Source organism: Callorhinus ursinus, unplaced genomic scaffold (genome assembly GCF_003265705.2).
Source record: "Callorhinus ursinus isolate GAN/ISIS: 27379988/994484 unplaced genomic scaffold, GSC_fseal_2.0 scaffold62, whole genome shotgun sequence".
Classification (NCBI taxonomy): domain Eukaryota; kingdom Metazoa; phylum Chordata; class Mammalia; order Carnivora; family Otariidae; genus Callorhinus; species Callorhinus ursinus.
In genome coordinates this window covers 2,885,642-2,910,438 of record NW_027397124.1, presented here as the reverse complement: position 1 = coordinate 2,910,438, position 24,797 = coordinate 2,885,642, and the positions used below count along the sequence as shown (strand labels likewise).

Below are 24,797 nucleotides of genomic sequence, written 5' to 3'. Positions count from 1 at the left end.
ATGTCACAAATATGATCTAATAAATAAGCAAAGAATATAGGTCAATTTCCATCACCATGAATTAAAACAGTATGTGGCATTCTTTCAAACAGCTGTGCCTCATAAGTCAGATTCTGCACAAAAGTAATATGAATAAGGAACCTATGTTCCTAAGGCCTTGAAACAAATCTGCTTCAAGGAGGGAACAAAGCACACTTAACAGCAATCCTCCAAATGTGGGCTCTGAGGTTAACTCCCTGGACTAATATCTTATGACGCTCTGGTCCTGGCTTGTAGCCAGAGACAAAGAGGGCTTGGTGGGCGAGGTGGAGAGGTGGGTGCAGCACAGCACCACCAAGTGGGAGAGAGGACCACACATCCCAAACAGAGGAAACCACAACGGTTGCGGTTCCTTCATCGGAACAAATTATTATTTCTGTTAGAAGCTATCATCTGTTTAATATAAATGAGATATTTAATGAAGTTCCAAATTGTAGACTTATCTCTCCCAGTTTGATAAGCACTGGGGAGATTTAATGCATTGAAGGGTCAACACAATTACAATTGGAGGCACGTCAAACTGTAGGAGAATAATAAACTTGTGGCGCTAGTGAATTAGACTCAATAAGGTTTAAATTGTGAAATGAGGATTTGTTTTATTAGTTTTTTTTTTAAATTGCAGATTACAACTGACAGCTTCACAGGAAAGTAAATTAAATATTCAAGGTCTCTGATGTAAAAAAATAAAAGAACATTTTCTGAAAGAATTCTATGCCTCAATTCCAAAATACTTTGGGGAGGTAAAAACAAAAACAAACTAAAGCAATACCCAATGCCTTTAAGAACAAGTATGTCTGAAAATTTTAAATGAGCACATACACTGAAGAGACTTGTGATCCAAATCTCTATATGAGATCTGCTTGCTGTACAATTTACTTTGTAAGACAAACAACATATCCTCACATTTGCTTAACAGATACATTTAATTGAACTAGATAACTGAAATTTTCTAGATGATAAAATCCTTACAAAGCTATTCATGAGAAATCCCTAAATACTCTAAAAGGCTACTTTAGAATATTAGAAAATCAAATAAAAATTCCATTTAAAAAAAGCAATGCAGGCTTTCTAGAGAAAAAAAAAAACAGTAAGGTGCCTGTTCAGAAAGAACCTCACAATTGAACATTTTCATGGGAAAGAGTCTACACCTCCCCTACCTTCTTAACCATGTCTAATTTACATCTCAAAAGACAGATTTAAATGAAGACATCAGTAGCCTACTACATAAATATTTAACAGAAGATACGATGCCTTTTAATTTCTTTAAAAAAAAAAAAAACCTGACTGGGGAGCACAGTTTTGTTTTAAATCTTTTGATGATTTTTTTGTTGTTGTTGCAAGAAAAGGAGTTTAAGAAGGAGAAACACACCACGGGGTTACTATGGCGGCACAGTGGAGGCAGAGCGAGGGGGTAGAAGAGAGGGCCTGGGTGGTCTGCAACCTAGGCTGGTCCCAGGCCCTGTAAGTCTCCTTACATAAAAACCTTCTTCAAATTAAACTTAATTAGAAGAAGAAACTAAAATAAAAGAACTACAATTTTCACTTTAAGGTGCAAAAATATTCTTCAATCTAACTTATTCAGTCCCAGGTAGGAGTAGTTGTGCTCAGCCCCCTCAGCTCCACCTCTGGAAAAATAGGAAAGCCTTTTCACCTATTAGAGAAAAATTAGCTCTCGGTTGCAGCAAGATAACTTCTACTGGGTAGCAGTGTAAAGAGATACAGTCTTTTCTAAAGTAATACAGAAATGTATATCACAGGTCCAAAAACATCTTATACTCCTTGACCCGGCCATTTATTTCACTTTGTGGTCATTGCCCTCACAAAATAATAAGCTACACGAATAATAAAGATTCATGTGAATCAATATTTATCATAACATTATTTACAAAGGTATAAAATTGGGAATTACCCCAATACTGAAAAACAATATAAATGCAGTCCACACTTAGAAAAGATATTCAAATGATCATATGTTGCTTTTATAATCAGAAAATAACAAATGATACATAACAACAAAAATTGGATATTGTCCAATGAATATGCTTTCCATTATATACTTGGACTACTTTTCTTAGGAAAAGCTAAAATCTTGGCTTCTTTTAAAAAACTGATATCTTTTCTGCAGGGTTTAGCAAATTCTGTCATTGTAGGTAAGCATGAGCGGGTCAAATGATGTCTTTCACACAGAGAAATTGTATCCCACCATCTCAACCATAAGCATTGAAAACCTGGCATAGACATGGCCCTGATCTCGGCAGCAAATTAAAGACTGGGTTCTAGTTAGTAAAGGGCATAATCTTATTTTTCGACATTTCAGTATTTTTGGGCTTATTCTATTTTATCCCCAGTGCCTGGCACAGAGCAGATACTAGGTGAGTAAATGGATGAATAAATTAATTTCCAAGTGAATGACTCAGATGTTCCTCAAAATGGTTTGGAGATCTTATACACACTAGGCCATGTGGAAGCAGGCCTAAAGCTGAGGGCACAGCACAGTATGTAGCCTAGATTACGATGATATATTGTGGAAAGTACTAACATCCAAAGGACAGGTAAACACAAAACAATGAATAAAAAGACAGGCTTGAGTCTTGGAGAAGAGTGGTTGTAGCTTTAAGGTCAAGTTTCAGGTTCTGTTGTCATGTAGAACAAAAATTCATCTCCTTCCCATACCGCCCTCCCCCCCACCCCACCCCGCCCATCCATGGGCTACAGCAAAGATCAGAGAGGTACTGGAACCTCCCCAAGTCATTCTACCTGTAAGCGGCAGACCCAAAATATAACTGTCTGATGCTAAAACCCATGCTTTTATTGTATGCTACTTCCTAACACAACCAGAATATAAACTGCCTGAACAACACAATCACAGTCAATTTAGGCCCACTCACATTGTGGTAAGAGGAATGGGCACCTTGTTTCTAAATTACTTTGCCCTACCTTGGGCTTGCAGCCATTACGCAAATCATTTGACCTCTCTGCATTTATTTCTTAATACATGAAATGAAGAGAATCATAAATGATACCTTAGGCCCCTTCCTATTCTAATGAGCTTTCTAATTCTAAGAGGATTAAACCTACAGAGAGAACTCATTTTAAAGTAATCCCTGCTGACTATATCCTTCAGTATGGGGTCTAAGACAAGGCTCACCTGGTCACATTCTCTACTGGTACTAAGACGAGGCTTCATATGAAATCATTTCTAACACAGATACAATTAGATGACCGCAAGCTATGTTAAACCGCAGTAATTTCTACAAACATTAATTTCCTTGGAACATCCACAATCAGCATAATTGTCAAACACAGGTTATTTTCAATCTTCAAGGAACAATGTCAAGTACTTACTCCCGTTTCCCTCTACTATCTTTCCAAGTCCTCAACAAATGTGTCCTTTGTGATGATAACCAACGTTTCTGCCTCTTGCTTTATGTATTCTATCCAATGGAAAAGATTTAAGAAGTTTTTCTCCAATGGGCGCCTGAGTGGCTCAGATGGTTAAGCATCTGCCTTCGGCTCAGGTCATGATCCCAGGGTCCGGGGATCGAGTCCCACATTGGGCTCTCTGCTCAGCGGGGAGCCTGTTTCTCCCTCTGCCTCTCTCTCTCTGTCTCTCATGCCTCTCTCTCTCTCTCTCTCTCTCTGTCTCTCATGAATAAATAAAAATCTTAAAAAAAAAAAAAAGTTTTTCTCCAAAAAAGTTAATCCATCAATCAGGAACACACAAAACAAGGGGAAACCATTTCTTTTTTTTTCCTAAAGAAACAATTATTGTTGATGAAAAGTTTTTAAATGTACTTATGAACATTAAATGTAAGGAAAGCAAAAGAAATCCAGAATCCCTGCCAAAATATTAATTTGGTTACCATGCCTGGGTTTTTTGGTGTGTTTTTTTGTTTTTTTTAGAACTTCAGTTTCTAATATCACTAAGTTATCTTTTCTTCTAAAAAGGCCAGCCTCCCTAGGATTATTTCCCTTGTCATTCCGTTCGTGCTTAGGTGTCAGCTCTGGGTTGGACATCAAGAAATGAAGAGGTAGGGACATGGCAGATGGACAAGGTTCCAGCCATCTCAGAATTTACAGTTCCCATGAAAGAAAACCCAAAAGGAAACATGACAAGGTAATTGCTGCTAGATGAAGGTAAGTACTCTGACTACGGAATACTCTGGTGAGAAAAACTAAAATCTAAAAGCTGTCTTTGTGAGGACAAGGACCAGAAAGGGCTCATGGGGCAAACCCAGACTTGAGAGTACCGTGCGCCTGAGAAATTGCAAGCCGAGCCGAGGAGCTCACGCAGGCTGCAGGGGAATGCACTGCAGGGACACAGACGCGGGTTTCTGCATGTCCTGGGGGGCCATGGGATGGAGACTGACACCTGTCCTGGAGGGGATGGAAACCTCCTGAAGGGATTTCAGCCGGGAGTGACAGGAGCAATGTGTTCTGTAGAAAAACCTGCCTTCCTGCAGTGTGGAGAACGGACTGCAGCAGCAAGCCCTGTGGGACAATGGGGCCTGAGGTGGGGCGACAGCAGAGGGGCTGGAGAAAAGTGGCTCGAGGAGGGAGAGATTCTGGAGGCAGAGGTTACCGAAACAGGGAAGGCATTTGAGAGGTCCAGAGTGAACCCCGTCTCCAGCTTCTACAACCACGGAGTAGCGGTAGGGGTTGCGGGGGGATGGGGCAAGACCAGGGTGGATGAAGTACTCAGGGAGGAACCGACTTTGAAGGAAAAGCATAAATAAAGTCTCGGGCACCTTGTGACTTTGGGAGCCTGAGCGACAAACCAGTAAGTATCTGGACCTAAAACAGAATTCTGGGCTGGAAATGGGGTTGTGGGATTGGTCATAACACGGGCAGTACCTGAAGATCTCCCAGGGAGCATGCGCGGCGAGGAGCGGGGGCCGGCGGGGGGGGGGGGGGCGGGGGGGGGGGGGGGGGGGAGATGGAGGCGGCCCGGGGAGAGCCCGAGACACGCTCACGGTGACAGAGCAGGCGGAAATAAAGGAACCTCAAAGGAGGGAGAAGAGCCAGAGTAAGGTAGCAGAAAAAGGAGGAGAGCAGATAAGAAGAGATTCAAGATTGGTGGCGTTCCAAGATTCCTGAAAGGCCAAGCAAAAGAGACTGAGCAACATCTTCCGGAGAACGCCCCAAATGTGCTGTAGCGTGAAATGCAAGGTAAGGGGACAATACCTACTGTGGAGAGTTGACAAGTAGTTTTTGAAAAAAAAAAAAAAAATTAAGATAATATATGGCACTTCCTACATACAAGAAAAGATCACGGAAAGATGTGACAAAGTACAAACTGTTTTCTTTCTGCAAATTCTCATCTCCTCTGGCTTGAAATTAGGTATGCAAACCCTTGATTTAAAGATGAGTTAGTAAAATATAGTTTTGTGATACTGTCCAAGACCGGCCTCTGGCTGACTAATAGACCTAGAAGGAGGGAACTCAAGCACATTATTTTGGCCTGAGGTTCATTCATGACAAGACACCGTATGCTTCTATCAATATTTACTGTGACATCATTTACACATACTCTCTCATAACTCAGGGAGATGTTTTTCCAAAGGTAACATATAATAAGTACAATAGCAGCAAAATCATATCTCATGCCTTATGGGAAGCCGAACTGAGCTCTTCTGTCTTCATATAATTCTTTAGTTAAACCCTGTCAGTACTAAAGGCTTCTCGGTAGTATTACAAAGAAAGCACAGCACTCGTGATAAGATTTTTTTTTGATATAATTGTTTTATAAGCTTATACTCTCCTAAGAAATAGCAATAACCAGCAATGTATGAAAATGATACCGTAAGGAATACTGAATATTAAAGTCTATTACTGTCTATTGCAGCTGTTCCCTTACTTAAATCATTTCATTCACATAAATTCATATACAGAAGTAAATGAGACCCAGAGATCTTTCAGTGGGATTTCAATTTCGTGTGTTTTACAGGACAACAGGGAATAAAATCAGTGCTTTTATCAAAACATTTTCAGGCTGGTACAGGTTTGCTTTGCTACTGTTTGGGGAATGACAGGGACTCATGTGAATCAGAGGAAAGCATGTCTGGATTCAGGATGCTGGTCTTCAGTACATTTCCTAATGTTTTAAGTGACCCCAGAACATCCAATGCTTTTCTGTGAAAGAAAATTTTGAGAAGGTGTTTACAAATTTTATTTTTAAAGAGACTGAGAATATGATATATTCTCCAGTAGAATATAAGTTCTGTGAGAGAAGGAGCCCCATCTGTTTTTACTCACTGCCATATCCCAAGGATCTAACACATTTCTTGAATACAGTAGGTGCTCAATAAACATCTGCCAAACAAATACTGTCCTGTGAATGTGAAATTATTCAGTTTTAGAAAAAGACCTAATAAAGAACAATGTGCTTGTGAACTTTGGAGAATTTTTCAACTAGCACTTTATAGGACTTATATTAGAAAGGTCAGTTAATAATTTTTGGCAACGAATAAAAGCTCTATTATTCAAAGAAAACCATTCCAGTAGCCTACTCAGAGGGATTAGCATTTATATTTATCTTATGAAAGTGAATTTTTTCCCCAAAGATTTTATTTATTTATTTGACACAGAGAGACACAGCAAGAGAGGGAACACAAGCACGGGGAATGGGAGAGGGAGAAGCAGGGTTCCCGTGGAGCAGGGAGCCCGATGCGGGGCTCAATCCCAGGACCCTGGGATCATGACCTGAGCCAAAGGCAGAAGCTTAACGACTGAGCCACCCAGGCGCCCGAAAGTGAATTTTTTTATGTCCCACTGTTCTCCATTCTGAGAAGTTAAAGGTTACATTGTTCTCTTGTTGTTACGGAAATTAATGCATTAATTATTGTTAACAAATTCTCCATTTGAAAAATAAAAATAAAGAAGTAAGTCAATAGTCAATAACCATCCCAAAGTTGGTCACCTGTACATTGACTACCCAACAAAACAACCTTCATTGCAAAATATGAATGTGGTACGGGATGGCATGAGTGATCAACACAACCTGAATAGCTCACTTTAGATATATAACATAGATTTTTAAATTAAGAAAAACACTTAAACAATTTAGATATAATTTTCAGTTTGTATGATTTCCTAGTCATTTCCTTTTAGTTGATTTAAAAATGTGGGGAGTTGAGCATTGATTAAAAGCAAAAACAAACTCTACATTTTAACAAGCTTTGCTCTATAAATTCTCAGCTCCCACCTATTTCCTATAGATGGCACATAATTTATAATAGATCTATGAACCTGGATTTGTTTCAAGTTCTAATATTATCATATCAATATATAATTCCTTTTAAATTTTCAAATACCCCACTGTGCCAGAAAGTATGTTTCCACTTACTATTTTTTTACTATTTGGGAAAACAGATGATCACAACCTTCAGGAGAGGATACTCTTCCTACTCATTCCTAATTACGCACTGCTGCATATATTTAGAACCAGCCATGGCATTGTGCAATAGTTCTCTCTCAAAAAGCATGCTATCAAGGGGAAAATACTCAACCCTATAGTGAAGGAGAAAGGGGACACAGGGAACAGAAGGGGAGACTTACACCTCTGACAATGTCACAAGAGAAAGAGACTCTCCCCTGTCAGGGACTTTGGAAGAGGCATCCCATTATAGATAAACAAACGAACTAGCCCTTGCTGTTTCATTGTTTCTCTCTCCCAGGTACAACACTACTCAATAGAAGAGAAGCTGTTGGCTCCCAGCAGGAAGGTATGGCCCTGTTTTCAAGAAGAGAACCCAGCTGAAGGTGCTTTTAAGATTCCCAGTGTTATTTGTTGAGCTGGCCATAGAAATACTAATGCACACTTAGGAATACTTTGATCGTAGAAGTAAGAGAACAAATCACAGTCCACAGTCAATACAATAAAAAGAGCAAAGATAATTTTATAATATTTTGAAGGAAAGTCCCAGGACCTGTCATTCTTTATCCATTAGGACAAAAACTTAGTCTTACAATTTCAAATGCTAGTGTCTTCTTTTTATTTCCTATGCTTTACCTCATTGCACTTGCTTATTCGCCTCGCGACAATGAGCTGGATCATTCCTCGCTTGTTCCCTTCAGTGGACATAGACCTTCTGAGGGTTTCCATGGCATCTTGGTTTGTCTTGCCCAACAGGGATTCTCCATTCACTGCTATCAGTTGATCATTCACCCGAAGCCTTCCATCCTGGGAAGAAAACAGGTAGAAGTAAGTGCTATTAAATAGTCTGTTATAAAAGAAGTTGCTCTCTCTTTAGTTAAAAAAAAATAAAAAATAAGAGAAAGGGGGCTTTAATCCTAATGGACTGTGTCCAATTGAACAGGAGCACAATAATGTCTAAGCAGCCACTGCAGCCTGTGTGTCTATTTCAATCATTTATACATTTGTAAATCAAGTCATTATCATAATCTGTTTACCAAAACAGCATACTAATTCAAAGGACACAAAGTGATTACTTTCTTGCTTCCAGAGACAACCATAGAGGTTATTTACAACCCAAGACAAGAAAAAGCTCAAGGCTGTAATACAATTGCAGAGAAGTGCCCCCTTGATGAACAGGGAGGAAACTTGCTCTCCACTGGCAAGCAGGCTAAGTGACCCACAGGCAGGGGAAAGGGGAAAGATGGTCCTGTAGGGCAGCTCTGTGCCCAGAACCTAAGCTAAGTCTTTGCATGGATTATCTTCTTTCAACTACAAGGACTATGGCTTGTAAATTCTGTGAGACAAAAAAATGGGGACTTGAAGCTATAGATTCCATCCCAAAATGCGAGATCACGGAGATTTCTATTCGCTTGATCACAAATGGGTTATTATGAAGAAAACAAAAGGCGTTACAGGGTAAGCGTGACAGGGTATCAGAACACGCCACTCCAAAACACGCCATTCTGGCACAAGGACTCTTTTAAGCTGAAGTCAACTGAGAACTGGCAGATGCTGGAGGAGCTCTCTGTTCTCCGCCTTGCTGGCTGAACACAGAGCTCCTCTTAACGAAGATGGCCCCTCGCCTGTCCTTAACCAGGAAGAGAAGGACATCACCAGAGACAGCGATGGCTCTGAGATTAGCCAGGCGACAAAACAGACCGTGCACATGAAACCTTATCTACCACTAGTTTCTGCCATCTATTTACCATCCCACAATTGACCTGAGAAGCCCAAATGTCATTTTTTTGTCTAATTACTGTTCTACAATTTACTGCCTTTTGCTAAAATGGTATCTAAGCTTCTGAGTTTTCTTTAGATTTTCTTTCTTTTCTGTAAAGCCCCTGTACATGGAAAAATTTAAATATTAACATCAATAAAATCTGTAAACATGTTCTGTTCATGTGTCTTTTGCCAGTTTAATTCACAGGCCATAAGAGGGTGGAGGAAAGGAGCCCCCCCCCCCCCCCCACACTGTGTATATGTTCCCAAGATAGGAATAGGGTTGTAATGAGATATTTTTGTTAATGGGCATAAGCCGAGTAAGGGTAACATTTGCTTACTTTAGATGCTGCTCCTCCATTAATAATGGACTTGACGAAGATTCCCAAATCCGCATGGTTCTCTTTTGACCGGTTACCTTTGACGCTGACACCAAGACCGGCTGATCCTGAATCGTTAAGTGGAACTTCAAATGTCAGAAATTCCCTGGTGCCATCAGGTGTGAGAACAATATCCTCATCTTCTGCTTTCTAATAGGAAACAAAATTGCATGGCACATTATATTCCAATGTTCCCTTCTCATAGCTATTTTTAAAGACTGCTAATGAGCAATCTTTAATCCTAACAGGCACAGTATTTTCACCAACGTTCCGTGACAAGATCCATGATAAGTGCATCTGCACCCCCTCCAGATGATTCCTGGAACCAGCTGTTAATATTTTTATGTGGCACTTGTTTCAATATTGAAACAAACTCAAAGCAGATTCTGAGAAATGTAGGGAAAAATACACCTGAAGACTGAAGACATGTGACTCCTAGAGTTTGGGACTTTTTTGTTGTTGTTGTTCTGTTCATATATCCTAAACCACAGGAGAAAAACAGTCACAGCAGGACTCAAAATAAATAAATATAACTCATTTGTCCTTTTATTCATTAGGAATTTTTGATGTCATTAAGAGTTTAATGCTCACTAATGGTATATCATTTTCTTCACAATTAATAATAAGTTCTGATGATACAAAGCCAGCAGAAACAGGTATTTATTTTCAGAGAGCCACTAGAGAGCTTTAACCTTCAACATCCACCTGTCCTCAACACGTAGTGTGCCTCAGACAGCTGGGGGATATTCTCCAAGCAGTACGGCTTCATTAATTAGTGGTGTCTGTAAGCTTTGATTTCATAACTGTAGTCATCACTGCATAAGAAGACTGTTTCAGAACATAACACATTTAAGACACACCAAATCCTGCCCAGCCCCCTTAAAATTTGAGGAAGAACAGGAAGCTGAAAGTAGAGCCTGATGAACCACAGTCAGAGGATGTGTTCTGCCCCCACAACACTGGGCACGGGGGACGAGGCAGCCTGCCCACCTCCAGACTTCTCTTCAGCAGTCCCGCCACGACCAGGACTTGAACCACTCACATCTCTACCCTGGTCATCTCCAAACAGGTAAGGACTCAGTACTTCCAACCACATAACAGCTAGGTGACACTCTTCAAATCACAGCTAAATGCCTTGTCTAGTCCTACCACACGTTCCTGCTCCTCTTTCTCCCATTTTGGAATATTTCTCCAGCATCCACCTAGTCACTCAAGCTGGAATTATCAAATTATAATTGAAAGATGGCTAAACATCTAATGGTACATAATTAGGCTAAACTATAAGGCATCCTTTAAAGTGTGCTTTTAAAGAATGTTCCATCGCACACATGAAAGGAGGCTATTGCAGAGCAATGTGGGTAGACTTCAATTTTCTTCTGTGTCCCAACAAATGTTTAAATCTTTCTAGTAACAATAAAAATTAATATAATAATGATGAAATAATTTTTTTTTTACAAATTTGGGGATTTAACTTCGCAACCAGATGAAATAATTTTTGGAATCATAGCATTTATCAATAAAAGATAATTTCTTACTGCAAAAGATATGTTTTTTTAAATCCCCAAATCCATAATAATGTGATTCATAAAGTGAGGTTTCCAATTTACTAATATCCACTATTAACATTTTATGGTAGGATGTTCTTTGTGCCATCTTTCCAAAAGACAACCTCATAGTTATCAGGACAATGTATGTTTCAAAAAAAAAAATAAATAAATAAAATCACTAATATGTTAAAAACAGGAAAACTATATAATAAAGAATGCAAAATAAGAGCAACTTGAAAAGATACAGGGCAATAGCTATGTTACTATACAGAGCAAATACATTTCAGTGTCAAAGTCAAAGCCTGCTCATTATAAAAATGTTTATACTGAAAATATTCCCAGAGAATAATTATAGCTCAAATAAAACCAGTGTATTGGAGAGAAAGAAATACCAAATACTCATATCAAAATACTGATATAGCACATATTTACTATGCTAATACTAATATATGTTTTATATTCTATAAACTTTTATTCATATGGTTCAGAATGACTAAGAAGTACTAAGTAATGACTTTGTGTGAATTAATACAGCTATCTCAATATAAAATCTGTTATAAAAACATAATGTGTAAGTAAATTTTGATGTCTGCAACACAAAACAGTATCAAAACACACCATAGTGTCCTTCAGAGTTATTTCAAATTCAGAAGTAATTAAAGGTAAAACATACGTTGTGAATGAGAATCAGTATTTATATTCCTGGAAAAGTTGCATTTAAAAAGGTATAAAAAGCAAAGATAGTCCTCAGCTGGGCACATTTAGGTCTGATCATTGAGTACATTTGTTTGCCTTAAGTCTAGAAGGTTCTTAATTGTCACTTACTGATTTAGATCTTCGGTTTAGCTTTTTAATGTTTACTGATTTTCACATTTCCATAATGTTTTACTAAGGCTTAAAATTCTCATTATTTTTCTACTTGAAAAATCAAGATAAGGAGCTGACTGAATATATGAAGAAAAATTTTAATCAAGTTGGAATCATTTCCTGACATGCCCTACTCTGAACCTGTCTTAAAGGAGACTATTTTCTCCACAGGAAAGTTTCATTTATTATGAAAACTACAGGATGGGAATGATATTCTTTTTCAGCTTTCTTATCAAGTCTTAAGTCATTATTATCATTAAAAACATTTAAGTGAGAGATAGTACTTTCCTTTGATATTTCATTATTAATCCATTTGGCTCTTGACATAAGACTGAAATTAATGCCAGCTTTTAGAACTTAATTTTCTGGCAGCAAAATGTTTTAAAAAATTTGCTCTTCAAAAACCATTTTAAATGCCACATTATAGAGAACTTTTTATGGAGTCTTCTAGTATAGAGATCTCTTCATTCTGATACAAAGGAGAAGCTAATTTTCTATCACCTTGATGGGTTCCATCCAGATTGTGTAATTTACAACTGAGTCAAATTCTTTCTACAAAAATACAACAAATGTATTTCCTTTGCCTCTCAAGTCATTTGTACATGACCATGTCATTCAAGCTCATATCATGTCCCTCATGCACACACGTTTGAACACTCCAAGTGATTTTTTGCATTGATGCAACCTGTCATTTTTTACTTTGCCCACTACTCCACTGGCATTTTTGTTAAGCATACTAGAAGCAAGAAGCCTGCAGAATGGGCAGTATGAAAGCTATCTGCTTTCCCACTATCCTCAGAATAGCAGAAAAGATGCACACTTCTATCTGCAGTGAGAAAGAACAATAACCACAAGTGTGCAACACGAAGGCCCAGCCAGGCGTCCTTTTTCCCCGGACAGCAGTACCAACAGCTGTGGGAAACAGTGGGCCCACAGGTCCTTCTGAGCCTGCTTAATCTGAAAAACGGGTAGATCCAAATGAGAGAGGGAAAAAAAGTTGATTATCTTAAGTAGATGAAAAAAAAATCACGAGCAGAGTCATCTCTGAGCCTCAATATATCAAGATTTTAATAAGAGTGCACAAAATACTGTGAAAAGACGCGGTATGTATCCATGTCGTAGGAGGCCCTAAAATCACAGATGTGAGTCCAATAGCTGATTTCAGGCTCTGTAAAGAAATAAATGATTCAACCAACATTCTGCCATTTGTGAAACAAAAGGAAATAAATATAAATATATAAAATATCCCTTCAATGCCTGCTATTATATTGGTCTTTCACCCCAGTTCCTGACACAGAGCTCCTAAATCCCTTATAATTTCCTAGTAAGAGTATTGGACACAGAGCTCCTAAATCCCTTGGGATTTTCCGGGTGTTAGGGCATCTTTTGTTCTAATGAGGTGACATTTGGTGGATTCCTCAGTGGCTCCTGGGTGGGATCTGGGCAAGCCATGATTAGAAGTTAAGAACTTTAGCCCAAGCCCATTCTCCAAGGAGGTGAGAATGGCTAAAAACAGAGTTAATAATTAATAATTGATCATGCCTTTACGATGAGGCCTCCATAAAAATTGCAAAAGAACGGGGTTCAGAGAGCTTCCGGGTTAATAAACATATCAATTTACCAGAATGGGGGCACACCCCAACTCCAAAGGGACAGTAGCTCCTGAGCTTGGGAACTTGAAGATTTTTGCCCTAAATATCTCTTCATCTAGTGGTCTGTCTGTGCCCTTTAAAATATCCTTTGTAGGAGCGCCTGGGTGGCTCAGTCAGTTAAGTGTCTGCCTTTGGCTCAGGTCATGATCTGAGGGTCCTGGGACTGAGCCCTGCATTGGGCTCCCTGCTCAGTGGCGAGTCTGCTTCTCCCCCTCCCTCTCCCCCTGCCTATGTACTCTCTTCTCTGTCACTCTCTCTCACATAAATAAATAAATCTTTAAAAAAATAAAATACCTTTGTAAGAAATTGGCGACAATAAGTAAATTGTGATCCTGGGCTCTGTGAGTTGCTCCAAAAGATTATCAAACCCAAGGAGACGGTCATAGGAACCTCTGATTTGTGGCCAAGTTAGAAGTTGTGGGTAGCCTGGGGATCCACTACTTTCTTATGGCCTCTGAGTGGGGGGCAGTCTTGTGGGGCTGAGCCCGTAACTTGTGGGGTCTACACTAACTCCAGACCGTATAAAGAAGTACATGGTCTGGAAGACTCACACATTGGTATCAGAAGTGTTGTGAATGTGGGCAGAGAAATAACAGCGAAATTTTTTGCTGCTCACTGCTCCACTATAATTTATTGACTTCTCTCTCACTCCCTTTTCCACTGAGTTTATTTCATTACTGCACAAACATGATAAAGTAATAACAAAAAGACGAACACTCCCACAACAAATAAGGATATGAATGAGCAATTCATTAAAGAAAGATGAGTGGACCAAAAAAATAGGTAATCTATTTGCAACAAAAGACACGCAATCAACAAAAGTTATCAAACTACTGAAGAAAACTGCTTTAAGTAATGATATCCAAGAATGCAGAAAGGATGGTGAAATGGGCACTTTCCTGCACTGCTGCTGAAATATAAAGATACAACACTTATAGAAGTCAATTTGACAATACTTATCAAGAGCCTCTACATTTTTTAACCCAAAAAATAGTATTTTAGTAGTATGTCCTAAAAAACTGTGATCAAGAACAAAGATTTAACTGTCAAGATGTTCACTGCCTTGATAGGACAGCTAAAAAATAAGAAAAACCTATATGTATGATATTAGGTAGATTAAGATATACTTACACAATGTAATACTATTCAGCTATTAAAGTGTCTTTAAAAAGTATCCCATTTGGTGGGACAGAAAAACATTTGTGACTAAGAAACTGGGTTTTATCCTGTAAGCTTTCTTAACTTCCGATACTTCATCCATCATAAGCCTTGAGATCCTATTTTAATAAATTGTTTAATGTCTGCCCTCTCATATCAGTAAAAGCTTTAGGAGGAAGGGACTTAATCAGTCTGTCCTTCTGCTTTGGACATGACATTTATTAGCTACATGATATGTGCCTGGAACATGATATATATATATTAGCTACATAGGTAAAGAAGAAAATCGTAAAAAAAAATACACATCAAAATGGTGACACTGAAGTCACATAATTGCAGGTGATTTTTTCTTCTATACTTGACTGATTTTTGTAACATCCATTATACACTACTGCTTTGTAACATAAAAATCCCACTGCGTGCCATTTCTTTAATTCTTCTTCCTCTTAAAAAATCAGTGTGGGAAAGAAGGGTAGAAGCATGGTTATAAATGTTGGGCAGGGCTGGTGCTCAGAAGGGATACCAGAGTTCTTACAGAACCATTATGCCATGGTGACAGAACATCATATTGTCAAGCTAACAAAAGGTTTAAAGAAGCTAAAGGGAAACTACATTCATTCAACATAAAGAGATTAAATAATATGCAGTTATCACAAATAGGAACGATTCATGTTTTTAATTATGAGGAGGATTTTTTAAATAGAGAAGTTATCTTGGTTTTATTTTGTTTTTGCACAAAAGAATGACCCTCCAAAGTTTCTTTAAGTTATATATTTTATCCCACATGTGAGATGAATGTTTATACACATTATCTGTGCTGATATGTTAATTATTCTTATTAAAGTCAAAATGTCACATTGGCTTTATTGTGCTCTATTCTAAATCAAGTGGTAGATGTAAAATAAGTAAAATTTAAAGAATTTATTGGCTCGATAATACAAATACTGATAATAAACGTTTTATACAGTTATTAATCTATAATGTTGTTAGAAAAATCCTTATCAAATTAAAAAAATACCACACAAACCCAAACTGAGGCACATTCTCAAAGTAACTTGCTCTTCAAAAATGAAAAATAAAGGTAAACTGAAGAAATGTTCCCGATTACATTAGACCGAAGAGACATGACAACTAAATCCCACATATGGTCCTGAATTGGAAGCCAGACCAGAATTTGATTCTTATGTATCCATTCATTCATTCATTCATCTCTGCATGCTATAAAGGCCATTAACTGGGGCAAGTGGTAGTACAAAACTTTCAAGTCAATGTTAATTTCATGTCTTTGGCAACTATACTGTGGTTGCATAAAGAAAGGTCCTTGTTCTTAGGACAGACACACTGAAATATTTACAGATTAAGGGAAATTACATTTGCATTTTATTCTCAATTCAGAAAAAAAATATAGTGGGAAGGAACAAAGGAAAAAGTAGAGAGAGGGTGGAGGATGAAAGATAATTATGTATTAAATGTGGTAAAATATTAACAATTGGGGAATGTGGTGAAAGGCATACTGGAGTTTCCTGTACTGTTTTTGAAACTTTCCTAAAAGTCTGACATTTCAGAATGAAATTGGTACACAGTAACTAATCCAGAACACTTCTGCTATATCTAAAACAGTTTTCATTTTAAAACAGGTATTTCTACCAACATAAAAAATAACCTAAGAGTTCAATAGCAAGAAAAATCATACAATAAATTTTTAAAATACTAATTTTATTACTATCTACAAAAGAATAAAAAATAAGATATATTTCTCAAGGAAAAGCACATCAAACACTAAGAAATCCTTATCTTACTATAGTAATAATAAGCAATTTCACATGAATTGACACAGAGATTGACTATACAAAATCATTACAATTTTTATATCATGAAAATATTATTCTATCCCAACTTTGGAGAAAGATCATTTTAACATAAGTTTGAATCAGGGCGCCTTGGCTAGCTTAGTCGGAAAAGCATGTGACTCCTGGTCTCAGGGTTTTAAGTTCAAGCCCCATGTTGGGTATAGAGATTACTAAACAAAGAAAGAAAGAAACTTAAAAAAAAAGTTTGAATCATCTGAATTCAAACTTATTTAATTAATTTAAATTTAAACTAAAAAGTTAAAAAAAAAGTCTGAGCATTTAAAGCACTAAAAATAGCACAAGACTTTATAAAATGTTTTATGACAATAGCAACATTTGCTCCTCAAAACCAAACTACTAAAGCCAACATGATTAGTGTCTGATAGTATAACTCATCAAAAACTCAAAAAAAAAAAAAAACACTTTAATGTGTGTTCTCTACAGTATCAACATTGATTTACATTATAGGGACTATAGAAGTGTTTCATTATTAATTTAACCCGAAGAATTTGTACAAAGACATTGATAAAAATGTAATGACTCAAAATTCACTCCCTCATTAAGCTCCCTATTTGCTTTGTCTGACTTGACTGGATTTTTTTTTTCTTTCCAGCTTTTTTGAGATATAATTAATATATAACATTGTATAAATCTAAGGTGTGCAATGCATTGATTTGATACAGTGACAGATTGAAAAATGATTATCACCATAGTACTAGCTAACATCTCCATCGCATCACATAATTATATATTCTTTCTGTGGTAAGAACAGTTAAGGTCTACTCTCTTAGCAACTTTCAAGCATATAATACCATATTATTAATTATAATCACTATTCTCTACACTAGATCCGCAGACCTTAGATTCATCTTATAACTGGAAACTTACACTCTTTAACCTACATCTCCTCTTTCCTCCCATCCCCCAGGCCCTGGTAAACACCATTCTAGTCTGTTTCTATGAGTTTGGCTTTTTTTAGATTCCACCTGTAAGTGATACCATACAGTATTTGTCTTTCTCAGACTTCTTTCAGGTAGTGTAATGCCCTCAAGGTTCACCCATGTTGTTGCAAATGGCAGGATGTTCTTCCTTCTCGTGACTGAATACTATTCCAATGTATATAGATGCCACATCTTTATGAATCTACTGATGAACACTTAGGTTATTTCCATATTTTGGCTAATGTGAATAATGCTGCAATGAATAGGGGAGTGCAGATATCTCTTTGAGATAATGATTTCAATTCTTTGGATAGACATACTCAAAAGTGGGATTGCTAGATCACACGGTAGCTCTATTTTTAATTTTATGAGGAACTTCATACTATCATCTATTGTGGCTGCACCAGTTTACATCCCCACCAACAGTGTACAAGTGTTCCCTTTTCCCATCTTTTCCCAACACTTGTTATCTCATCATTCTGATGGAAGTCACTCTAACAGTTGTGAGGTGATTCTTGTGGTGTTGATTTGCATTTCCCTGGTGATTAATTGACATTCAGCATTTTTTCATGTATTTCCTGGCCATTTGTAGGTCTTCTCTGGAAAAACTTCTGTTCAGTTCCTCTATTTTTTAATCAGATTGTTGATGTTTTTGCTATTGAGTTGTAGGAGTTCTTCATGTCCCTTGGATATTGACCCCTTATCAGATGGAATGATTTGCCAACATGTTCTCCCATTCTCTAGGTTGTCTTTTCATTTTATTGATTTCCTTTGCTTGCAGAAGCTTTTTAATTTGATGTAATTGCCATTGTTTATTTTTGCTTTTGTTCCCTTTGCTTTTGGTATCAAATCCAAAAAATCATCAGCAAGTCCAATGTCAAGGAGCATGTTTTCCTCTTGGAGTTTTATGGTTTCATAAATCCATTTAAATCCTTAATCCATTTTATGTTAATTTTTGTGTATGGTGTAAAAATAAGAGTTTAGTTCATTCTTTTGCATGTGAAGATCAAGTTTTCTCAACACAACTATCCTTTCCCCATTGTAGAGTCTGGGTTCTTTGTCATAAATTAATTGACCATAATATAGATGGGTTCATTTCTGGGCTCTTTACGCTGTTCCACTGATCTGTGTGTCTGTTTTTATGCCAATGCCATATTGTTTTGATAACTGCAGCTTTGTAATATAGTTTGAAATCAGGAAGGGTGATGACTCCAGTTTAATTGTTCTTTCTTACTATTGTTTTAGCTGCCAGGGTCTTTGGTAGTTCAATGTGGATTTTAGTCTGACTTCTCTCTATGTCTGTGAAAAATGTCACTGGAATTTTGATAGGGATTGCATTAAATCTGTAGATCACTTTGGGCACTACGGGCATTTTAACAATATTAATTCTTTAAATCCATGAGCACAGAGTATCCTTCCATTTATTTGTGTCACCTTCAACTTCTTTCATCAATGTCTTACGGTTTTCAGTGTTCAGTGTTCAGATCTTTCACCTCCCTGGTTCACTTTATTCCTAGGTATTTTATTCTTTTTGATGCTACTGCAAATGGGATTGTTCTTTTAATTTCTTCTATAGTTTTCTCATTTTACAGTGGGGTCATTATGGTAGCATTTACTTGATCTCCTATAACCATTAGTTAAATGAACCTCTTAATGACAATGCTTATTACCTACCTCATTAAATCTCTAAATCAAGACTAAATCTTCTGAAGTTAGCCTATCAAGATGCCTCCAGCTCTTCCAGGAGGTTCTCAAAGACTCCCCACTGTATCCCTGCATTTTCCAGAGGGAGAATCCACTAACTCTTTTCGGAATGCATTTTGAATTCATGACATTTAAGCATATCTTACCTCTGTGCTCTAATATCATCTCTAAACCATATTATTTTCTAAAGGCCTACTTTTATCTCATAGCCCTGAATGTGTTTAACATAAAATTATATTTTGACATGGATCCTACTCAATAGCTCTTTGGGGAGCTTCCTAACCAGGTTTGCATTAGTCCTATTTGAAGCCAAGGAAGAAACTGGCACTTTGGTAAGTCAAGGCCTTATAGCCAGAGGTAAATGCACTACACCTCACTGTGATGTTAATTTTATATATCAACTCACAGGGTGTTTCTGAATGAGATTCATATAAATTGATGAACTCTGAATAAAACAGATTGCCCTCAACAATGTGTGTAGGCCTCATTCAATCAGTTAAAGGCCAAACAGAACAGAAAGATAGTCTCCTTGAGGAAGAGGAGATTCTCCAGCCAACTGACTTGAGACTGAATCTGCAACACTGGCTCTCCGGGGTCTGCAGCATGCTGACCCACACTGCAGATGTGGATTTGGTGGCCTCAACAATCACACGAGCCAAACTATTACACTAAATCTCTTCCTATGTATACACATATCCTATGAGTTCTGTTTCTCTGGAGAACCCTGATGTATTATCTTGTCCTACCAGGACATCCACATGAGACGCCTTATATTAAGGGAATAAACTTCTCAAAGACATAGAGCAAGTGGTGGTGAGCCTATGCTAAATAATTAGGCTTTCTGGCCAATTTTGAATGGGTAATTTGCAACCAGATTTTCTAATTTTGAAAGAGGACTTCAACTATTTCCATTTTGACCTCAATCTGTACTTTCTAATGGATTAAGTTCTTCTTTTCAGTTTAACTCTTAACTCAGGCAAAAGACCCTGCCAGCAAAGCATTACCTAATGGGAGACAAAACTAACCCCCCCTGGGGGGCAATAAGGACTGCCCTGAGCCAGGAAGACCCAAGTGTGACTGACCCCAAGACAATGATCAACCTGACATTCACTGCCCACCTGTATGTGTTAGAAACATTCAGTTAGGTTCTAACAGGAGGCCTGGAGGCCAAGAAAAAGTCAGTCATGGCCAGCTATTGACAAAGTCAGAGGCCTGTCCTGGCAACACTCCAGAACAAAACCACAAGAACCTAGGTCAAACCAGACAGGCCCAATATGGCTGACAAAGTAGGCTGGAAACCCCTGCCCAAATAAGGAAGAAAAGGCTCAAAACCAGATTCCAAGAAATCCCCACCCAAGTAGTGAATATTCCACAACTGTCAATAAAAGATAGAAACCCAACCCCCAGGATAATCAGCTCACTCACTGGCCTTCTCACATCTGGAGAGTGTACTCTCACTTTAATAAACATTCCAGCCTCTGTCTCTAATCTGTGTTGTGTCTGTCCTGTAATTCTTTCTCATAACAAGACCAAAAGACTTGGGTGACATCTTTGGGACAGGCTGGGTTGAAGCCTCAGGGCCCACGTCTCCCGGGTTCACCTGGCAATATATGTATGTACCAACCTTTGCTCCACATTCTCCTTATATAAACCTGGAAGTATTTTCAGCACTTTGGAGACAGTCTTTGAGATTATTAGTCCACTGTCTTCCCAGTGTTGGCCTCACTGAAACAAATTCTTTTCTTGTTTCCCTACCATTCATCTCTCTGCCTCTGGATCCTGTCAGCAGCAAGTAGCTGAAACTGGTCTGCCTGGACCCCAAGAGCTAGGTGCTCTGGCACCCTTGTGCCCCAGCTACAATCTCCCACTCTCATTAATTAAGATGATACTTAGAAGATGTACAGGAAACTTCCATCTCATAAATGCAAAGGTCTACTAGTCATTGAACTTATTCATATACCTTAATGACATGTTTTCAATTTCTCAGACTAAATCAGTATGGGTCATTGTAATAACCAACAAACAAATTAATTGACTTTTATGACATGTCTATTCTCAAGGTGCTTACAATTACCTAAAAGTTTAAATAATATCAGAGAATTTCAAGACTTAAATGAATTTAATGACTTGCCCTCAAAAGGTACAAAGACAGGCAGCGACCCGGGAAGTCATTTTTTTTTTTTTTTGTAGTTTCAAATGTAACATGAAGCCTTTAACAACCCAAAATGGTATTCTCTTATATATTGAGCAAGAGCAGAAACAGAGGCACAGATGTGAGAGGATATATTAAAAACAAGTCAACAACAACAACAAAGAAACCAAAAAGAAAATATTTAGAAAAAAACAGTGATTTCTGACTGAGCTTAGAAAAACTCTCATCAGAAAAAAAATTTCCATTTGTAATCAGACATCAGACACACATACATGTGTATATTTCTTCTTTTGTTAAGGTGACTGAATTGTCATTTGCTGGGCAAATTTTCTCATGAACACAGGAGGCTACTGGGTAAGCAGTGAACTGAAATGGACCTTGGAATTCTCAGTGGAATATGGCATTTAAAACCAACGCCACATCTTCCCTTCAGTGACTGAAAACGTCAGGGCTAATCATCAATTTCCTCACCAGGACTGCCTAAATGTTTTGAAAGAACATGCCTATCTTTACAGCTTATAGCATGATTTTCTATCTCACGCTGTCCTGTACTTCAACAGGTGCTGATTATGGGCACTGTCCCCTCACACAGTAGAAAATCCTCATAAAACTTTTGACTCCCTATAAACTTTACTAACAGCCTTACCGATAACATAAACAGTTGTTTAACACATATTTTCTATGTCATATGTATTATATGCTGTATTCTTACCATAAAGTAAGCTAGAGAAAAGAAAACGTTATTAAAAAAGAGAAAATACATTTACAATATGGTACTGTATTTTATTAAAAAAAAAAAATCCACATATAGGTGGATCCATGCAGTTCGAACCCTCATTCAGTGTCAACCGTACTTTATTTGTGAAATCATTCCGTTTTCCTAAAAGCTCTATGATGAGATCCCAACAATAAAGGGGTAGTTATTCACCAAGGGTCACAGTGCAAAATATTTAGCATTTATTTTATTTAGCATTTATCACTATTTCATGGTATGGTTATTGCTATACAAAAGTTTTCTACAGACAAATCTAAATCTATTTATCTAATGAACATTTGGGTTTTGCCATGCTTGGACAAACATTCACTATCCAAAGTTAACAGATTTTTCACGTATATTTTTTTATATTTTTGTTTATGTTGTTTTTTGCATAATTTTTTCTTAAACATTTTAGTACTTTTTAAGGTGTAATTTCATAAACCAATTGGGATTTATTTTGGTGTATGGTGAGAAAAAAAAAATCTAACTTTTTAAACTGAATGGTGAATTATTTTAAATATGAAATAAACAATCTTTTACAACTATTTGGAAATGCTGCCTTATACATACATATATATGTATATGCATATATACATCAGGTCTATCATTGCTAATGTGTTCAAGCACTCTCTTCGTCTATTCCCATAACAATATCATGCTATTTTAAGTATTTTGGCTTTTTATGAATCACACTTGCGCCCAGTTTAAATTCTTTAAAAATCAATCTAATTTCCTCTTCCCTTTCAACCTACCCACCATACACATACACAGATACCATTTTGATTTTCATTAGTTATCACTGACCAATTGATTTTATGAATAAAAATTAAGACCATAAATTTTCTACAACCCATACTTATGAATGTGTAATAATATTCTCAAGACTGTTTACCAATTTTCCTGAGGTCTGATTTGTCACCCATGTTTTTAATTATGGAATATTTTTAAATAACATTTTGTTTATTAGGTTCAAAGCTGTCTGTTCATGAATGTGTAAAGAGAAATCAAACCTGTTAAATATGTTATTCAAATACTTCATGGTCTAATTTTTTGTCTACCTAATATGACAATTTTTTCACCCACTGTAGATATGGTTTTGGTAAATTTTCTCACTGCTTATAAGAGTTTGGGATATGTTTTTATGCCTTGTTGTTGGTGTATAAAGGATCATGACTATTAGAATTTCTATTGGATATTACATGTCAATATAAAACACCTTCTCTTTTCACCCTACACTGTACCTCCACACTAAAACCATACTTTCAAAGACTGATACGCTGATACGGCAATTCTTATTTTCATTACATTAGCACTGCCTGTTAGAACTCAACTTACTCCTTTATTTCTAGTCTGTATTAGGATTTGTCTCAGGACACAACTAGGTTTGCACTAGTATGTTGTGCCTAGTTACTGACCTATCACTTTATTTTTCCTGCATATGATACACTTTTATTGTGCTTTTATTTTTTTTATTTTCCTGTGCCTGAATCAAGTTTTTTTTTTTTACCTTTTTTTTCCCTTTGTAGCCACTTAAAATGTAACATTTCACAACTCACAAAGTCTTTTATATTTATATCAAACTACTACACTTACCAACTTTTGGTCCCTCTTACTCTGAAGGTGACAGGAAACTACTCTAACGTCTGTCTCTGTTCTATCCTTGTCTATCCAAAAGTAATCAGGAAATATTCCCCATCTGCAGTAGTAGCAAAGTCAGTTTAAGATGAGACCACTGTGGAATTTAATGAACCTACATAGTATCTATTATGAGCCAGGAAAAGGGAGGACAAGTAACTTCATATATAATTAGTCAGAAGTTAGTTCCATTTATCTTTCCAACATCTCTGCACCCTGCAAAAGACAAAGCTCTTACCGTTTCTTTTGGAATCTGCATCTGGCTTGGCTCTGCATTCTAGAAGAATTGAAGAAAAATATAAATACAGACTGACCAAAGCCATCTTCAACACACAGGGACACAAAGCTTGACTTTAAAGGAAATTTTGTTGGTTCTTAAAACCCACGAAATATACAGAGGGTGATTATATTATGGATGATGTATGACTGTCTTCCAAACTTGCACTGATGTGGTTATATTATCTTGTGTGTGTGTTTTAAGAAATTTTTCTGATGTAAATTTTTACTTGCTCACTCACATTATATCATGACTTTATGATTTGGAGGAAAACAAATCTCACCAGACTGGCTCTCTATTCATGGCACTGTTTTGGTTTTTTTAATTTCCCCAACTACATCTAAGGTATATTGTAATTTGATAGCTACACCAGATAATAACAGTCTGAACCACAGTCTGAACCACAAGTATTATACTTTAAAATATTACACAGATTATAAATGTGATTTTTTTCACATATTATAGAGTTGTTTTAATTACATAGATATTTAAAAGGTTGATTTATAAAAAAGGCACATATTGATAACAGTATTTTATTTTAGACACAGAATTTAAACACAGACAGCCAGAGGAAAAGAGTTTTGTTAATTGGATTCAAAGATCATTTTAAATGCACCCCCTCCCCTTTAAGTTTCAGAATTTTATTCTTTGGAATCTTAAAAAGCAGCTGCAACATGAATAATAGACTGACGGCCTACTGGC

General features: G+C 37.1%; 1 protein-coding gene across 10 annotated transcripts in view; it reads right to left on the bottom strand.

The window, feature by feature from the left end:
• The window catches only part of PARD3 (par-3 family cell polarity regulator), a 644,288-nt gene that overhangs the window by 227,427 nt on the left and 392,064 nt on the right, over window positions 1-24,797 (bottom strand). For 5 of the 10 annotated variants that reach the window (XM_073885517.1, XM_073885521.1, XM_073885518.1 and 2 more), the window contains 3 exons: window positions 24,057-24,095; window positions 9,517-9,705; window positions 8,051-8,221 (listed from right to left, as the gene is read on the bottom strand). In XM_073885517.1, the coding sequence (XP_073741618.1) occupies window positions 8,051-8,221; window positions 9,517-9,705; window positions 24,057-24,095 (399 nt within the window). The remainder of the gene's footprint in view (window positions 1-8,050; window positions 8,222-9,516; window positions 9,706-24,056; window positions 24,096-24,797) is intronic. The other 5 variants (XM_073885519.1, XM_073885526.1, XM_073885522.1 and 2 more) reach the window with 1 other exon arrangement.